General features: G+C 34.9%; 2 protein-coding genes across 2 annotated transcripts; both read right to left on the bottom strand.

The window, feature by feature from the left end:
- Positions 1-1,617: 1,617 nt before the first annotated feature.
- On the bottom strand, positions 1,618-5,691 carry LOC108985213 (probable serine/threonine-protein kinase PBL7). Its single transcript, XM_018957420.2, has 6 exons — positions 5,610-5,691; positions 5,353-5,503; positions 4,918-5,114; positions 4,202-4,391; positions 3,713-4,104; positions 1,618-2,400 (listed from the first exon to the last, which is right to left on the bottom strand). Exons 2-6 carry the CDS (start codon positions 5,465-5,467, stop codon positions 2,098-2,100), a joined length of 1,197 nt encoding a protein of 398 aa, XP_018812965.1. The 5' UTR covers positions 5,468-5,503; positions 5,610-5,691; the 3' UTR covers positions 1,618-2,097.
- Positions 5,692-8,178: 2,487 nt separating this feature from the next.
- LOC108985212 (WRKY transcription factor 44-like) lies at positions 8,179-13,497 on the bottom strand. Its single transcript, XM_018957417.2, has 7 exons — positions 13,216-13,497; positions 12,950-13,035; positions 10,706-11,180; positions 10,496-10,627; positions 9,528-10,267; positions 8,975-9,133; positions 8,179-8,871 (listed from the first exon to the last, which is right to left on the bottom strand). Exons 3-7 carry the CDS (start codon positions 10,919-10,921, stop codon positions 8,685-8,687), a joined length of 1,434 nt encoding a protein of 477 aa, XP_018812962.2. The 5' UTR covers positions 10,922-11,180; positions 12,950-13,035; positions 13,216-13,497; the 3' UTR covers positions 8,179-8,684.
- Positions 13,498-18,558: the final 5,061 nt, after the last annotated feature.

Raw genomic sequence — 18,558 nt, 5'->3', positions numbered from 1 at the left:
TTAATAGTATGACTCATTTTTTTTAAAAATATTTTTTGAAAAATAAATAAAATTAAAAATATAAATACATATATTAAATTAAGAAAAAGGTAATGCTACTGAGATCGATGATGAACCGATGAAATTTGAGCGATAAGTGTAAATGTATTTTTTTCCCTTTTATTTTAATTATTTTTTTATATATCTTTAAATATTTTTAAGAAATAAAAAAATACTAATTTACTAATAGTGACTTCCTTAATTATTAAAAAAAAATAAAAAATAAAACATTCAATCGGTCATTTTTAACGATAATTTTTATAAGTTCAAGTAGTATTTTTCTTAAAAAAAAGCCACCCATGTGGGAGTGGTGGGTGGCCACCCCATGGGCAGCCCGACCTGCTTCTATTTTGATTTTCATTTATTTTAAAATCTTGAAAATTCAGTTTTATAGAAAAATTTTTGGATATCCCCGAATCCACCCAAATGTAAATATTCACATACCCGAATCCGGATACCCGCATCCAGATTTATACCCAATTTGGGATCACAGTATCTCTATATCTGAATCCGCAACAGTCCTATAATTGTCCATACATAAAAGAATATTAAGTTCTAATTATGGAGAACATGACACGTGCATAGACCTAGAAAATGGAAGAATATAATAACTCCGGGCCACTTTTGTAAGTAACATGAAGAAGATTGGAGTGAAAATGACGTATCGGCAAACCTTGGCCATTCTTCAGTGGCCGAGTAATCTTTCATTGGAAGGAGTAGTGATGTAAGCAACTATATTTGAATCAGTAAAACCATTGGCATGCATAGTCAAACCACGTTATACTACTTTTACCTGGAGGTTGAGGTGCAGACCCTAAAATGCAACCTTCAGTCACAACCTCTTCCATTTGAAGATTTCATAGTCTAAAAAACCTTTTCCAATGCCTCATGGGCAGTAACAATAGGAACTTGAAATTTCATGACTCTCATAATGAGATTAGAAAACAAATCCAATTAAGTATATTCCCAAGCTAATTCAGGAAACAATCACATTAAATTCTTAGCATAGGTGATTATGTCATGGCCAGAGTTAGATCTGAACATTAAGGCCCCGATTTTAATTGTGAGATGAGATAAGATGGTTTTAGATGAAAGTTGAATAAAATATTGTTAAATATTTTTTTAATATTATTATTGTTTTGAGATTTGAAAAAGTTGAATTGTTTATCATATTTTGTTTGAAAATTTGAAAAAGTTAATAATGATAATATGAAATGAGATGAAACCATTTGTGTATCCAAACGAAACTTAATTTTCACTTGGTTTTCCTTGAAAATTGGATTGCCCATACTAGACCTCTTTTCTATTTTTCTCCCTTCCCTCCAATTTTCTTCTTGATTTAAAGAAATTTTGCTGCATCAGTCTTCCCAAATTCTGAGGTTGCCTTTTACCCTTACGAAGCAAGTACCCCTTTCATGGAGGTTGGTGTTACAGCCGTTAGTTCAATGTATAGATCTGTACATTGGAAATCACAACTCCAAGACAATCACCGACCACCACCACAAGGATCGCCAACCATATTTTTCGAAAAAGAGGAAACTACTAACCTTGCCAAATGGAAATTGGAAAGCAAAACCATACCGTAAAGGCTGAACTTTTTTTTATATCACGCAGCTTTCATTGTTAGAATACAACAGTAGAACACAAAAACACCAGGATCAAGCAAAGGTCACCACAGCTGGGACTAGTAAATACAAGGGAGGAACCACTGCCCAAGTGCGAAGGCCTCTTTGTGTACAGCAACCTGAGCTTACCATTCACATGAAGTAAAGAACATGCAAATATCTTCTAACGACAAATGTATCAGTATCGTTCTGTTATCTAGACCATTACAAAATTTGATAGCGAGGCACAATTGAAGCTCAACGACCAATCACTCACAACCAAGCACCGAGCTTCTGATCACCAACCACAATATAATATATCACCTATATAAGCATCAATCTCGGTAAGACAAAAATAGTAGCCATGTTTGGCCTGTATGACACCAGCCCACTCAGTATGGAAGGAACCATTTTGGATTCAATTCTACCATAGAAACACTCTCGAGTTAGTCTTCTATTCAATCTCTCTCAGATCCACTTTACGATTGAGTTTCTTAGCTCTTCCCTTTACTTGAGGAGAACAGGGAGACTGGCGGGAGCTTTGGTCTCGCTGTTTATCGGGGTCATGTTTTTGCGAAGCAAGGTAAGTCAAAGCAGTGACAACATCAGCTATGGCCGGCCGCAAATGAGGCTGCTCTTGAACACACATTGCTCCAATCGCAAGAACTTGGTACAAGCCTCTTGGAGGATACTGACCTTGGAGCAATGGATCAGCCATTTGCCAGATTTTTGTACGATCTTTGAACAATGGTCTTGCCTGAAATTAATTCAAAATAAAATTTCATAAACTATAGACATCATAATTTTTGGTAGGGGTGTCAAATCATGTTAATGGGTGGTGTTCGTGTTGTGTCAAGGTATGTACATTACACTTAATGGGTCAACATGAACATGACCCGTTAAGGATTTTGTGTCAAAATTCCAAACCCGAACACGACACGGTAAGATAAGGGGTTGACACAACACGACCCGTTAATGAATAAGAAATAAATTGACACCACACCACACGACGCGATGCGACACGACCCGCTCCGTTTCAACCCATTTACGTTAATGGGTTGAACAGACACGAGACGTCACGACACGACCTGTTTGATTTAATTGATTTTATATAAATATTTAAATATAAATAATATCTATAAAAAATAAAAAACTAACTACAAGTTAAAAATTACAATCCAAACAAATATGATCCACACAATTTTTAATAATATTCATTATTAAAATTACATCCCAAATATAATAAACAAAACATACAATGTAAATATATTAATGCTACAATCCCAAATATAATAAAAAATTAAAAACACAGATCTAAACAAATTTAGAACTTGAAGAAGGAAGTGGAGCATCCTCCTTGCCCTTTAGATCTAAGGGTATGAAGGTAAATTTAATTTTCTTAACGGGTCATAACGGGTTGACCCGTTAGTGACCCGTTAAGCAATCGTGTCTTAACGGGTCAACCTGTTTTAACCCGAACCCGTTAAGGCTAAACCCTAACCCACTTTTATCGTGTTGTGTTCATATTGGATTAACGGGTTGTGTCACATATTGTCACCCCTAATTTTTTATATAGATTATAATCATTTTCGAGGTCAACGATTGGTATTAAATTGATGATAAGATCCTCAAGTTACAAATTTGAATTACATCCTTCTCTTTCTCATTTAATTCTTCTCGTTTTCCTTTCCCTTTTTTTCTTCATTTTCTAAAATCAACCCTCTAGAATATATCTAAAAACTACTACATGTTTATATATTTGATGTGGCAAGAAAGGGGCAAGAGAAGCATATGCTAGAAACCTATTTGTGGAGATAGCCATGTGTCGGGCATTTAACTACATATAACATATAGGTGTTCACAATTTATCAATAGGAAACTCTCTTAGGCTGGTCATAATACGATAGAATCTATGCCTTTTGAGCCGGAGCATTTCCAGTGATACTCTCAGTAGAGTATATCACTAATCTAATAAAGTGAGACCTCATGATGAAAAAAATAAAAATAGAAGAAAGGCCTTAAAACCTTATCACCATCAGTAAAATTAAATAAAGGTAACGATTTCTTACCCATGTAACCAGATTCTGCTCTCCTTGAGGTTTTGAACTGTCAATTGCTCTCCTACCCGTTATGATCTCCAGAAGAACAACCCCAAAGCTATAAACATCTGATTTCACAGTCAGTTGACCTGTCCTTGCATATTCCGGAGCACAATATCCATAGGTACCCATGACCCTTGTGGAAACATGTGTGTTATCCCCAACAGGCCCGAGTTTGGCCAAGCCAAAATCAGATAGCTTGGGATAATATCCTTCACCAAGCAAAATGTTGGAACATTTCAGATCTCTGTATATAACAGGAGGATCAGCTTGGTTATGTAAATACTCCAATCCCTTTGCTGCCCCGGCGGCAATTTTCATTCTTGTATTCCAATCAAGTTGTTTCTTACCAGGTAAGATGTCTGCAAAATAAGCATAAGCGACAAGCATTATATTACAGATTAACAAATAACAACAAATAAAAAATAAAGCGTGAAACCTGTAACACAATGTATATACCATGCAAATGGTCTTCCAAAGATCCTAGTGGCATGTATTCATAAACCAGAAGCCTTTGATCTCCATCAGCACAGTAACCAATCAAATTAACAAGGTTAGGGTGGTGTAGCAGACTTAACATCAAGACTTCAACAAGGAATTCCCTGTTCCCTTGTAACCCATTGCGATCAAGCTGCTTGATAGCTACAACCTGTACCAAACCCAGTTAGAAGGATCAGATTCACTGTCAACTCAGTTCACACACACACACACACACTTTACCCCGTTTGGATTCGAAAAATATTTCATCTCATCTCATCCCATCTCATTATTACAACTTTTTTAAATTTTCACACAAAATATAATAAACAATTCAACTTTTTCAAATTTCAAAATAATAATAATATTAAAAAATAATATTTTAACAATATTTTTTTTAACTTTTATCTTTTATCTAAAATCATCTCATCTCATCTCAGAATCCAATCCAGCCCTTAAAAGCTCAATTCATAAATCCTAATTCTATATCTTGTAAGCTAGATAAGAAACACAACTTTCGGAAGACGATCTTAAATATCAAAAGTGAGCAGAAGAAAAAGGAGTAATCATTAGCAGGAAAAAAATAAGCATAAATGGCTTTTTTTTTTGCGAGAAAGCAACCAAATGCAACGTGATTATAACTCATCTCAATCATCTGCTTCTCTTATGAATGATTAATATGTGATGACTCAACTAACCTGATCGGTCGCTTCCAAACGCCCTTTATATACTCTACCAAAACCTCCCTCACCCAAAAAACATTCTGCTCTAAAATTTCTAGTCGCAGCTGCCAACTCACGGAATGTAAATATCTGCGCCGATTCCGAAATATGATTGGAGCCTCCGATTTTAGAGGCCTCCTTGGATGCTAAGGAGGAACTTATCTTCAAGTTCTCTGGAAACACACGAGTGGAAAGCGGAAGCAAATTGAAAAGGTTAGGAAAGAGCCACAATAAAGCTTGAGTTTCTTGCAGAAAAAGCAGATGCAACCAGAATCATCGGGACCTCAAAACGAATAAAAAAATATTTTAAAAATAAAAAAGAATCCAAGGACGCCAGCAGCCAGTCACTGTAGCAACCAATTGAAAGCAAGATGAACTCAAAAGGGTGACACAGACATGGACATTAAATACCTGAACTGGGTTTAATCCGATCAAGCGGGCTCTCCTGCAGCTCCAAGTTTTTCTTCTTCTTCATCACCTTGGCCTTACTTTTGTGTGATCTTCCAGAGCAGGGAAACCAACCCATGTTCTAATTCTGAAAATGCCTGCAGAGAGTATTCCCCTAGAAAAGGAAGGGAAGGTTAAAAGATCAGTCTTTTACATAGAAAGAGAGGTCGTAGAAGTTACACAGAACTTTAAATTGAAATTGAGCAGAAGAGCGAGCCCACCTCACCCCCAGAAAACCTGTTTCTTGGCTGGCTGGCTGGCTGGCTGGCTGAGGGCCAGAGGGACCTTTCAAACCGAGCTTGCATTAGACGTGCGACGCCGTCGTTTAAAGCTACAGTTGTGTAACACTTTTTGTTTTAATTTATTATTAATGTCATTATTTTGATTAGGCCAATTTGTTGTGCACACAAATCACTGTTGGGTGGTTCCCACCACACCACCTATGGATATGATGATGATGGCTGGATTTTTTTTCTTTTCTCCTTTTTATGTTCTAACAACATCATTGCCGTGTTGATCTCAGCAATTAATATTTTGAGACACACATAATACTTGCTCTAAGTATTTTACTTATTTACTTATTTATTTATGAAAAAAGATACTTACAATCGTGAATTGCGTAACTGCCGTATAATCGTTTTGAAAAAAATAAATAAAATATAAGATCTATATGAAAAAAATTAATTTTTTAATAGTGGACCCTATTATTTTTTAAAACGATTACACAACAGTTACGTACTCCACAATTGTATATAAAATTATTATTTATTTATTATTATTACTATTCAAAGGTAGTCACTCTCAAATTTAGAGGTACATTCAACAATGGCATCGATGATTTGAGAGTTTTAAGACTTTTTTGCACCCAAGGAAAAACACTACACACTAAAAAGACACGCTTTTCAGTTTGTTTTATTATGTAAAAAAGCTTGGAGTGTAGAGATCTTATCATACTTGTACTGAATTGATAAGTCATGAGACAATAAGAGCTGGTTTAGATAGTGAAATGAGATGAAATGATTTTAAATAAAAGTTAAAAATTGAGTAAAATATTATTTTTTAATATTATTATTGTTTGTATGAAAATTTTTAAAAATTATAATAATAAAATGAGATGAAATGATTTATGTATTGAAATGAGACCTAAATGTATAATTGGTACAAAGAAAAATAAAAGATATGAGTAAGGTTTAAATAATTGTAATTAGAAAATATTTTCAAATTTTTATAGAATTTCGATAGGCCTTTTCTATGAATGATCAATTACTCCTTTTAACAGTTGTTTTATAATCGATTGACTCTTTCTAATAACTAGTCGGTGACCGTACGATGCATAGAAAAATCATTATTTATTAAATATAGACAAAAGAAGATGAAGCACTAAAAAAATACAAAGTGTTTTCAAACTCTTAAAATTACAACTTATCTAATATTTATTGATGTGACTTTTCAAATTCTTTTAAGGTTGCATTTGGATGTTGAAGTGAGTTGAGTTGAGTTGAGATAATAAAATACTGTTAGAATATTATTTATTATTATTATTATTATTTTGAGATTTGAAAAAGTTGAATTGTTTATTATATTTTGTGTTGGGATTTGAAAAAGTTGTTGAGATGAGTTGAGAGGAATTGTGGTTCCAAACGAAGCAATGACCATGAATTAGTCATTTATAACTATAGTATAGAATCTTGCTTCTCTTATTTGATTAATTCGTTTAATGTAAGACTAAGATATTCTTTATTTTTACAGATAAAATGAGATGAGTTAAAATAAAAATTAAAAGTTAAATAAAATGTTAGAATATATTTGTTAATATTATTTTTATTTTAAGATTTGAAAAAGTTGAATTATTTATTTTATTTTGTGTAAAAATTTAAAAAAATTATAATAATTAGATGAGATGAAAAATCTTATGAATGTAAATGAGGCTAAATGATTTGGCTTAGCAAAAATAAAATTCCTATGAAAATTATATATAAGCTATAGATTATAGATATGGGCAATTGTCTATTGAGCATCGTTGGATAGATCTTATTTATAATCAAATAAGAGAATTATTAAATATGAAATATGATATCCAATAACTTCGAAAAGCTGGTGAGAAAGATAAAAGGTTCTTCTTTTATGGACCCCCACAATTTGATCAATCGTATCAGTCAAACTTACTTACAATAAAATTATGATTATACATTATTTTTATGAATTCTAATGATGGGTCGAGTTCTCGTTTTTCAATATTGAACAGCGCGTAGTCAAACCGTGTTCGTGGCATGTCTTTGTTTTCTTCTTCAGGAGGTAGAAACCCCGACCCAAGTTAGGTGTGGAGGCTTTTGGTTTGATTTTGGAGCTTTGAAACAGTAAAAGAGCATCTTCCAACTTGCAAAAGACGCCATTTACAGTGATTTATTCCCACGAATGAGCTCGAATTTATGGGACAGCCAAGTTTTTCCAGATTTGGTAAGCTACATCTTCTACTAATCCATTCATCTACAATATTAAAGGAAACTTTGCCACTTTTATTCCCACGAAAAAATATGTTTTTTTTTTTTTTTTATGAAAATATTTCGTGTTTGCCGATGTTGATGCATCTATATGTTGTGCTTTATGACCTTGCTGATGAAATCTTTGATTTTGCATCAATGATTGAGAGAAAAAAAAAATGCAACGTTCTATAGGAATGGAAAGTAGGCCTTTTGTTTTCCAGAAAAAGCAAGATAAGATGAGCAAATCTTGCTATGTACGAACTAGATAACAATGATCATGAATATATTACTGATATGCATCGGAGCATTGAAAACGTGCAGGCCATGCCACAGAAAATCTGAAGTCATGAGGTTCATTGGAAGGAGAAATTAAAGAATCTTACATTTTGAATGTTCTTCCACGTCTATGTGATATGAGCACATAGGTTGTAAAGTATAAACAATAATTCAAGAAGCTGAATGAAACTAGAGTGCATACATATAACACCTGATGTGGAATTCAAGTCTACTTGTTATATGGAGTGTTAAACAATCAAAAGAGATACTGTAGTAAAAAGCTGTGAGGCAGAAAGTTGGATAGGCTTAAGTGACAACTGTGCTACCATCTAATAATCTTTGTTACCCACAAGGAGAAGAGCAAATAAAAGGAAAGAAAAGTAGTCTTCATCGAGAATTCGATTTGGAGGAGAGGAAAACTGATCCATCATTTCTGATCGCATTAGTCGTCTGGCTTCTGATCCCCTTGAACTCTCACCCGACCTACTTTGTCTGATCGAATGATGGGTTGGTGAAGTTTTCAGGGCATGGTGTCAATCATTGCTTATCTTTACCTTTAGGGGCTAGGGAATCTGTTTCAGAAACCACTGGATTTGAGTTCCTGAGTGGCATTTCATGGTTGTGTTTTCCCTCATATGTCGTAATGAAAGCTCTTGGATCATCGGATGCTCTTTCAACATGTTTGCGCACGCTGCATTTGAGACTGGTACATCTATAATAGCTTCTGCAAGATGCATGAGGGATGCTTAACAAATACTATCTGGAAAGAAAGACTAAACACTTCTTCACCAAGAGATTATATCACACAAAAAAACATGAATCTCAACCTGGGATATGGATTTCCTTTCACAACCTTCTGTCCATATTTCCTCCAGCGGAAACCATCAGACATTATCTCAGAATCTGTGGAGTTTTGCACAACAATTCGGGGCTCTTGTATGCCTTCCCCTGATACACCTGCTTCATAGGATCGACTCTCACTTTTCCTGAAGCAGAGGATAGTTCAGACAAAAATTAACGCATTCCACTTGAATGAAAGTGATGAAAATGATGTGCACTGAAAAGGAGATCTCACGGATTAGGCAAGGAGAAATATATAGGATGAAAGAAAAGAAAGGCAAAGGGGTTAGCACAAGAAAAACTTGCGTCATTTCTTTGATAAACAGTGGGATAGTAATTATATCAATAGATTCAATTCGGTGAAATTTGGACATACCACTAACATCCTTCTACCATTTATTGAAAACCATGAGTGGGAAAGGCATGTTGTGTAACAAAGTGGGCCATACAGAACACAACCATCTCAGATAAGGTCCCTAGTTTTGGTATACCCAGTATTGATTTCATTTCAGTCTGATATTAAAATACATATACTCTTACCTTCTTTTACTTCTGGGTTCATCATCCTCGGGCTCCATTGCTTTACTCCCTTCTTCACATTCTCCACTAAGACCACATGAATTATCAGGAGTGACACCGCCAACATTAACTGCTCCAGTGGCAACAGGATCACAAGGCACTGGAATATTACCATGATAAGTCGAACGCACAGGTAATCCTACCTCATTCTGACTTTCTACTCTGCCTTCAGAACCCTCATTACCTTCATTGTGGTGATTAGCCCACAATGTATTGTTGGCATCTTGACCAGGTCCGTCAGATACAAATCCTAGCCCTTGTGTCCCTGATGAGTTGCGCTTAGGAGGCTGGGGCTTTGAATGACTGTGCTCACCTTTGTAGACAATCTCTGCAATCTGACCATCCAACGATCTTTCAACCTTCTTTTTCACAGGACAATTTGGGTGTGTGCACTTATAATAACTTCTTGGGTACTCACTTCCTTTGACTTGCTTTTGGCCATATTTCCTCCAATTATATCCATCATAAGAAGGCCTATCACTGTTAGCTGTGGTCAGCACAGCTTTTGGATCCTCCTCCAAGTTCGGGGATGCTATCTTGGAGTGCCCACCTGTCTGATTACTTTCAACATGTGATGGAATGTTCTGGTGAAGATTTGAGCTAATTTGGGATCTGAAATTACGTTTTTCTTGGTTTGAATGTTGGACAGAGGCCTCAACTGGTTGTTGTTGTTGCTGTTGATGACCAGTACTGAAATTTCCCTGTTCATTTAAAAAATAAAATAAGAAAGAATCTCTTACTTCAGAAGTATACAGTTATCCAACTTTGATTTTCATATCTTCTCAATGTGTTGATAGGATTGAAGCTTCATGAGGATGGAAAAGAGAAGTAAAATGACAACAGAACAACACGAATAGCCATTAAAAGACCATAGATGTCAGGAAAAAAAGAGGTACGCCTATAACACCATGCAGATTTTAGCAACTAACCATATTTGCCAAGAGAGAAACGGTTGTCTTTGATACAAGTTTTGCCAGTGGTTTGTATACCACAGTGGATTTGCTATCAAATTTCGAAACATTATCAGATGAATTACAAACTGCTGCTCCAGAGATCCCAGCCTGAAATCATTGTGGATTAGAAAGATCAGAAGATGAGAAAACAGAATAAAGGACATTTTAGAAGACCTAGAAGATCACCTGGGAAGAAACCAGCCCAGCTGGAGCACGAATCACCGCTGGCTTGAACCTCACAGTCTTTGGTCGAATAGCAGCAACTGCAGTTGAACATACATTGGACGGTGAGGCATCAATGGCGCCTGCAAGAAGTTCTGAGAAAGATCTAAAACTGGAACAAGTAGGCCTTGATGCGACTGGTTTCGCAATAACTACTCTCTCTGCTTCCTTAATATCCATCTCAAATGATAATATGCTGTTCTAATTATGGTTTCATGGAGAATGATATGCCCCGCCCAACAAATGGAAAGCTTTGAACTCCAATCGTCATATGCCTGGAATACTCAATAATCCTCTACTAGAAGGGTAGCAAGAGTAGATTATAAACGTGTTGGGAGGTGAAACTTTTAAGGTAGGACGGCTGAAATGTGCTTCAAATGTTTCTGTTCTCCGAATTGGTTCCAGTATACACAGTTAAAACTACTCTTCTTCTTCGAACCTGCATCATGGTGGGCTTATTATTAGACAAACTAATAGTAGATAGACAAATAAAATGATAAGAAGAAAGAAGTATATTGATTATTAAATTTCACCTTTTTAATGTGGGAGGAGTTGTAGAAAGAAGGATGAAGTTCAATGGTCATTAAATGTGACGAAAGGGCATTACCAAGTAAGTAATGCCGTTTTCAATTCAAAGTACAAACAATAAGAATACTACAGTAAGTTAGCAGGTAAAAGATATTACTAGAAATCTAATGAGTTTTAAGTAAAAATTAGTTGTAAGGAAACTCCACGACCAATTTCTGATAATCCCTACTAAATGATGAATATCGCCCGAAAAAAACAATTAATCAATATCTCCAGAAGTCACTTCCAAAATCCAGGCTGGAGATTACCATCGTCTGACTACTCACATAGTATCCTCTGGCAGAAACTAGCATACCACCTGATATGCACACCTCAAATTGCATTGATTCTCAGTTAAAGATAAACTGTGCCTGAGCTGCATTTGGTACTATGGGAACATAGAACTAGGAACTGGACTTAACCCAATATAAAGGAAGTTGTGTTCTTTATATTGGCAACCGATGAATTCTCCCAATTAGCAATTAAGCTTTTCGGCCCTGAAGCTGAAGTCATGACAGGTCAAACTCTGGGACCATTCCCAGGATCAATTCAGTTTTGAACACCATTAAAGTTGCACAACAAGCCATTACTGAATGTGTCATCACCAAGTCATTGGAAAAAAATTCCATACCACTCTCAAAAGGAGAAGAAAGGAAAACAAAACCACCAAATGAATTGATGAATGAGTAATAGCCGATAGTGTTTCCCAAATGTTCACTAGAACTGAAAAGTCCTACAAAAGGTTCTTCAAGTCGATTTGGCCTTAGTTGGGTAATGGAATTTCTGTTTCATAACTCAGATGGATTCTTTCTATCTGCCATCTTCGGAAGCTTCATTAGATATGCATTTGTATTCTCCATCAAGACAAGATCGGATAGACATTCCATAGTTGGTTTCCTATCCACGTCACATCTGCAAGGAGGCGTAATGGTGCTCATCTGCCTCCAAATCCTTGAATTTCTTGGTTCTGAATGCAACTACAGTTTGCAACAAGTTGAATGTTCTTTACCTTAAGAATATTAACTCCTCTGTGGTGGTTGCTCTTAATATTCTTCTTCCATGGCCATGAACTTGAGCTTTATCATCAATTCGAAGAAGATAATAAACCCTATTACATTTCCAAGCGCAAGAGAACAATAAACCGTCATGACAGTCCAAAACTTTTTTTTCCCCTCTTCCAAAGTCACAATACCAAAAATCTAGTTGGGACTGGTTGCCGACCCTAGAACTACCATAAAATATCTCCATCCGCATATTCATTCTTAACCACCAAATCATTAGGAAACCCAAAATCCAGCCTATATTCTTTCCTTTTTTGGATAATTATTAGTATAATTGGACGAATACAAAACAAACCATCATTTTATATGACAATAAACAGAAAGTTTTCTTAACCCAACTCACTGAAACCTTCTGATTCCTCCATATTTACATCAAAATTTAGATTTTCTGAAACAAATGGATGCGAAAGTGCAGGATAATATGGGTTTTGAGAGTTGTAATGAAAATATGGGACCTTTAGAGTTGGGATGAAAATCACAGACACCGCAGCACAGAAAGCACGGATCAAAATCTAAAAAAAAAAAAAAAAAAAACAAGTCGAATAAAATAAAAAATAATAGGAAAGAAGGGAGAACTAACCAGAATGGCAATAACTGGGAATCCAAGAAGTTGGTTGGCTTCTTGAAACGCCATTTACCAACTCATTTTATAACATTTGGCAAGACCTGTATTGAGGTTGGAGTCTTTTGTAAGAAAATAAATAAACTAGACATCTGAGAGAGAGAGAGAGAGAGAGAGAGAACCCATAAACAGTTTAACATACAACATATATACAAGGTATTGACCTCTTAGAGAGAGAAACCTTAGCCATCTAACTTATGAGAAAAACCAATCATATAACCAACCTTAAAGAGTTCTCACTGGTTTTTCAGCTCCCGCGGTTTCAAAAGCGTTCAGAGAGAGAGAGAGAGAGAGCTTTTTCGAAACTTGAGGAAAACAGTTCAAAAGTTTGAAACAAATAAAAGTTAACAGCAGAAAGATGAGGCAAATCCAACCATGATCCAACTGTTTTTGGGTTTCTTTATTGTTTCCGAAATTTTTGTTCTCTCTTTCTTTCTTTGTTTTTTTTCGTTTTGTTTTGGGATTCTCAGTAATTTTGTCCTAAAGACTTGAGATTGGTGGTTTGGACTAAGAGCCAGCAGCACCCCCAGCGTAATTCTATTGTATGGCCAACTAACTGTCTCCCTGCTCCCCATGTTTTGACTCTCTCTGCGCGTGGAACGCACTCGAATTTCCCCCATGATCCCATCCATCAGTTGGACAGGATACCAAAGCGCACAGCCGAAATTGACACTCGCTCCCCTCCCCCATTGATGTGGGAGTCGGGCTACTATCTTTGACGTTTTTGTAATTTATATTTTTTTAATATATTTAAATATTTTTAAAAAATAAAAAAATATATATCAATATATCTAAAATTACTTTCTTAATCATTAAATTTTTTTTACCCGAACGGTTAAGTAGAACAGTAAAAATTAGTAGGCAAAGTAACTTTTTTCTTGATGTGTTCCTCTATCGATTATCGATCATCAATAAAGAAAGGAAGTGGATGACATCAATGGGGGCTGAAAAGATTCATCTTATTTTTATCGGACTTCATTCATCAAGTTCAACTCCTTTTTTGGGATAAATCTTGTTAGCAACCATACTCCAATGGCAAATGTGAGAGAGGATGACAGATTTTTGGGTAAGCAAACTCTTGCAAAAAGTAATACCACGTATAATATTTCGAGACTACATTTTAAGTCTAGTTAATTTTATCTTTAAATTTTTTTAAAATTATAATAATTTTTTTATTAAAATAATAATTTTTTTTATTTAATAAAAGATTTACACATACAATCTCTATTTAAAAATTGTAAATAAAATTTATTCTTGCAAAATGCCAGCAAAGAAGACATGTTGTCACGTAGAACGTGAAAGTCATGGGTGGAGTGGTTCTATAGACAGGCACAAATCTGTGCCTGCTCGCGAACGACATTGATGTGGCAAAATGCCACATCAGTAATTATATTATTAAATAAAAAAAAAAGACAAAAATGCTGAAAAGGAAGAAAATATCTAAAAGTGGAAAGAAATTATTTTGCATTCATTCAAGCGGCAATGATCTATCCAAGCAACGAAGGCGAAAAATCCAATTTCAATGGCTTCCTCGACGTAGTGCTACAAAAAGTTTCATCAGATTTCTTCCTCTCTCTCATATCCAAGTTCCTATGAAGCTTACACCCACCCAACAAGGCACACCAAGTTGGGTTCAACTTTCATGCTTCTTCATTTCTTTGGATTGACTCTAATTACATGTACAAAAAATCTTTCAAAAACTAATCAACTACTCATAAAATTTTAATGATCACAAGTCATTCTCTTGTGAATAATAATGCATGAAAAAGAAAAATTCCTGCACTTTCTTCCACTGATGAATGGGGATTCATGACTTCTTTGGATTGGTTCTAATTACAGGTACAAAAAATCCTTCAAAAAATAATCAATTGCCCAGAAAATTTTAATGATCACAAGTCATTCTCTAGTGAATAATACTGCATGAAAAAGAAAAATTCTCTAGTGAATTTTAACAACTCATACTTGGGAGGAGAGAAACCACAGATCGATTCGCACAACGAGAGAAATTTGGGTTGGGAACCACGGATCGATTCACACAAAAAAGAAGAAGAACCACGTCGAGCAGGAAGTAATTGATTCGCACAGAGAAACCGAACAAGAAGAAGAAGAGGGATCAAGTCGAGTAGGGGTAGAGAAACGTTAGGGTTTGGGTTCGGGGAGAGACATCGAGCAGGAAGAACCAGAACGCATTTCAAAAGTCTCGAAACGCACTGTTTAAATAAAACGGTGTGTTTCTCTCCATGTCGGATGTCGTCCGAAGGCCCGACTTGTGCCTTCCTTTAGACTTTTTCTTTTCAAATATAAATAATAAAATCTCATTAAAAAATTGCTCAACATTTTTTAGATGCAAAATTATTGACCGAACTTTTATATTTAATTAATAGTATTGTTAATCTATAATATTTTGTTACTTATAAGTCCGTGTGTATGAACACACCAGCCAGTTATTATGATACTCATTATAATTGTAAAAAATTCAAAGCAATAATATTTCTTATATTATTAGCTTATATGAAAGATTTTTACCTTAACCGTGTGTTAGATGTGTCAATAAACAGACTCATAAATAGATTTTTTTTTAATATGTATTTTTTATGAATTAGTGCATTAAAATAAATCTTATGAATTAAATTTATTCTTTTAATTCTTCCTTATATCACGTGTTAGTCACATATATTTTATTTCTCTATGTACTGATATAAATACTTGCTTTGGTCACTGTACATGTACGGTTTTAATTCAATTGAGGTATTTTTCTCTAGAAGCTTCTCTCGACTTTTGCTCTGCTAGGGTTTCATCCCTTTGTTGTGCTAAGGTTTCGCTCCTTTGTATTCTCCTAGGGTTTGCACTTCATATGGTATCAGACGTCCTTTTTTGATTACTTCAATGCGCCCTCTCACAAATTCGTCTCCAAGGATGCTACTTATCCATACTTTCTACATCCTAGTAATAGTTTTGGTATCCTTTTGGTCACTTAGCCTCTTCTTGGTGAGAACTATCATGCTTGGTCCCGTTCAATGTTCATGGCTCTCTCTGTAAAGAACAAGTTTGGATTCGTTGATGGATCTATTCTTAAACCTTTAGATCCGACAGATTCTCTCATTTCTCCATGGTTCCGATGTAATAATATGTTGATATCTTGGATCTTAAAATCTGTTTCTCCCGAAATTTCTTCTAGTATCTTGTATATTACAACTGCTTGTGAGATTTGGTCAGATCTTAAGGAACAATTTTCTCAAAAAAATAGATCTCATATTTTTCAATTGTAGAAATCGATTTCCTCTCTTTCTCAGGATTCTCTTTTGGTGAGTAATTATTTTACTCGTCTTAAGGGCCTTTGGGATGAACTTGCTAATTACAAGCCTGTTCCTGCTTGTTCTTGTGGAGTTGTACGAACGTTGAACTCCTATGTTCAACATGAACATTTTTTATAATTTTTGATGGGATTGAATGAATCTTTTGCACTTACTCGTGCACAGATTCTACTTATTGAGCCTCTGCCTCATCTTAATAAAGTTTTTTCTCTTATTTTACAAGAGGAACAAGAACAGGAACGAGAAATCTCTTATGTTTCTTTGCCCTTGTTGATTCACATGTTTTTGCTTCTTAAATTGATGGAACCAAATCTGTTAAATCATTTTCTAAGAAGGATAAACCAATATGTAAACACCATGAAATTACTAGTCATGTGATTGAAAATGTTACAAGTTGCATGGTTTTCTCCCAGGCTACAAACCGGAACAGAGGCAATAGTCTATGGCTAATAATGTTGTCCTTAGTGATAGCAATTCCTTATCTGTTTCTCATTTTTCCTTGATTGAGGCTCAGTATCAGCAGCCTCTGTTCATGCTTCATCCTTCTAAATCTATTGATGAAATTCCTTCTGCTGTCAATGCAGTTGTTTCGAATTCTTTTTCTAATATTATTTTTCCTCATAATAATACTCACTTTGTTTTTTCTGTTGCTCAGTCTGCTACATTTGATTCAAATTCCTGAATTCTCGATACTGGAGTCATTGATCATTTGGTTCCTTCTATTGATTGTTTTACTTTCATTACCAATTCTGCTAATGCTTCTGTGAAACTTCCTAATGGTCTATTTGTGTCTGTTACACATATTGGCTCTGTTTATATTTTTGAACATCTTATTTTACATGATGTTCTATGTGTTCCAACTTAAATTCAAATTAATTTCCATTAGAGTGTTAACACAATCACTAACTTATTGCTTTTTATTTTTCTCTGACATTTGTCTAATACATGAACTGTTACTTCTTTACTTCTTGGTAAGAAGCCTATAAGCTACAAATGAGTTTATAAGATTAAGTATCGTGCTGATGGTTCCATTGAAAGATATAAAGTAAGGTTGGTTGCCAAGAGTTATACCCAAACTGAAGAATTGGATTATTCTGAAACCTTTTCACCTGTTGCTAAAATGACTATTGTTAGAACTCTTTTAGCCATTGCTGCTGTGAAATGCAAGCATCTTATATAACTTGATGTAAATAATGTTTTTTTGCATAGAGACTTATCTGAAAAAGTATATATATGGTTTTACCTCCTAGTTTTCATGTTAAAAGGGATCCCAAGTTTGCAAGTTGAAGATATCACTCTATGGTTTGAAATAGGCCTCACAGCAGTGGTTCTCTAAGTTTTCAGCTTCTATTCTCAGTATGGATTTTCAACAATCCAAAACTGATTATTCTCTTTTTACTAAGATCGAGGGTTCATTTTTTATTGCTCTTTTTGTCTATGTTGATGATATTCTCATAGCTAGTAATGATATGAAATCTGTTGAGTTTTTAAAGTCCTTGCTTGATGAGAAGTTTAAGCTTAATGACATTGGTAAGCTCAAATATTTCCTTGGTCTAGAAGTGGCTCGGTCTCCTGTGGTATTTATTTGTGTCAAAGAAAATATTCTTTGAAGGTTCTTCTAGATGTTGGTTTACTTGCTTCTAAAACTGTTGACTTTTCTATGGAATAAAATATTAAGTTGAGTAAAGATGTGGGGAGACTTGTTGCCTGACCGTACAATTTATAGAAAACTTGTAAGTCGACTTCTTTACCTCACATTAACTCGGCCAAACTTGTGTTATTCTGTTAATAGGCTTAGCCAATACACGGCTCAACCTAGACTACCCCATTTATAAGCAGCCTACATAATTTTACAATATATCAAAGGCACTCCTGTTCATGGTCTTTTCTTTCCAGTTGCCAATTCATTATCTCTCAAAGTTTTTGCTGATTCTGATTGGGCCTTTTGTCCTGACAATAAAAGATTTACAAGTGGTTATTGTATTTTTCTTGGAGATTCTTTGGTTTCTTGGAAAATAAAGAAACAAACCACTACTTCTAGATCTTCTGCAAAAGCTAAGTATAGATTCATGGCTTCTACCACTTGTAATATTATTTGGTTTCTCACCGATCTCTTATATGATTTTGGTATTTCCCATATTTATAGTGCTCAACTTTTTTGTGATAGTCAGACTGCCTTACACATTGCTGCCAATCCAGTCTTCCATGAAAGAACAAATCACATTGAGCTGGATTGTCATTTTATTCGAGAAA

Source organism: Juglans regia, chromosome 3, assembly GCF_001411555.2.
Source record: "Juglans regia cultivar Chandler chromosome 3, Walnut 2.0, whole genome shotgun sequence".
In the NCBI taxonomy this organism is placed as follows: domain Eukaryota; kingdom Viridiplantae; phylum Streptophyta; class Magnoliopsida; order Fagales; family Juglandaceae; genus Juglans; species Juglans regia.
This window is presented reverse-complemented; position numbering and strand designations above follow the sequence as displayed.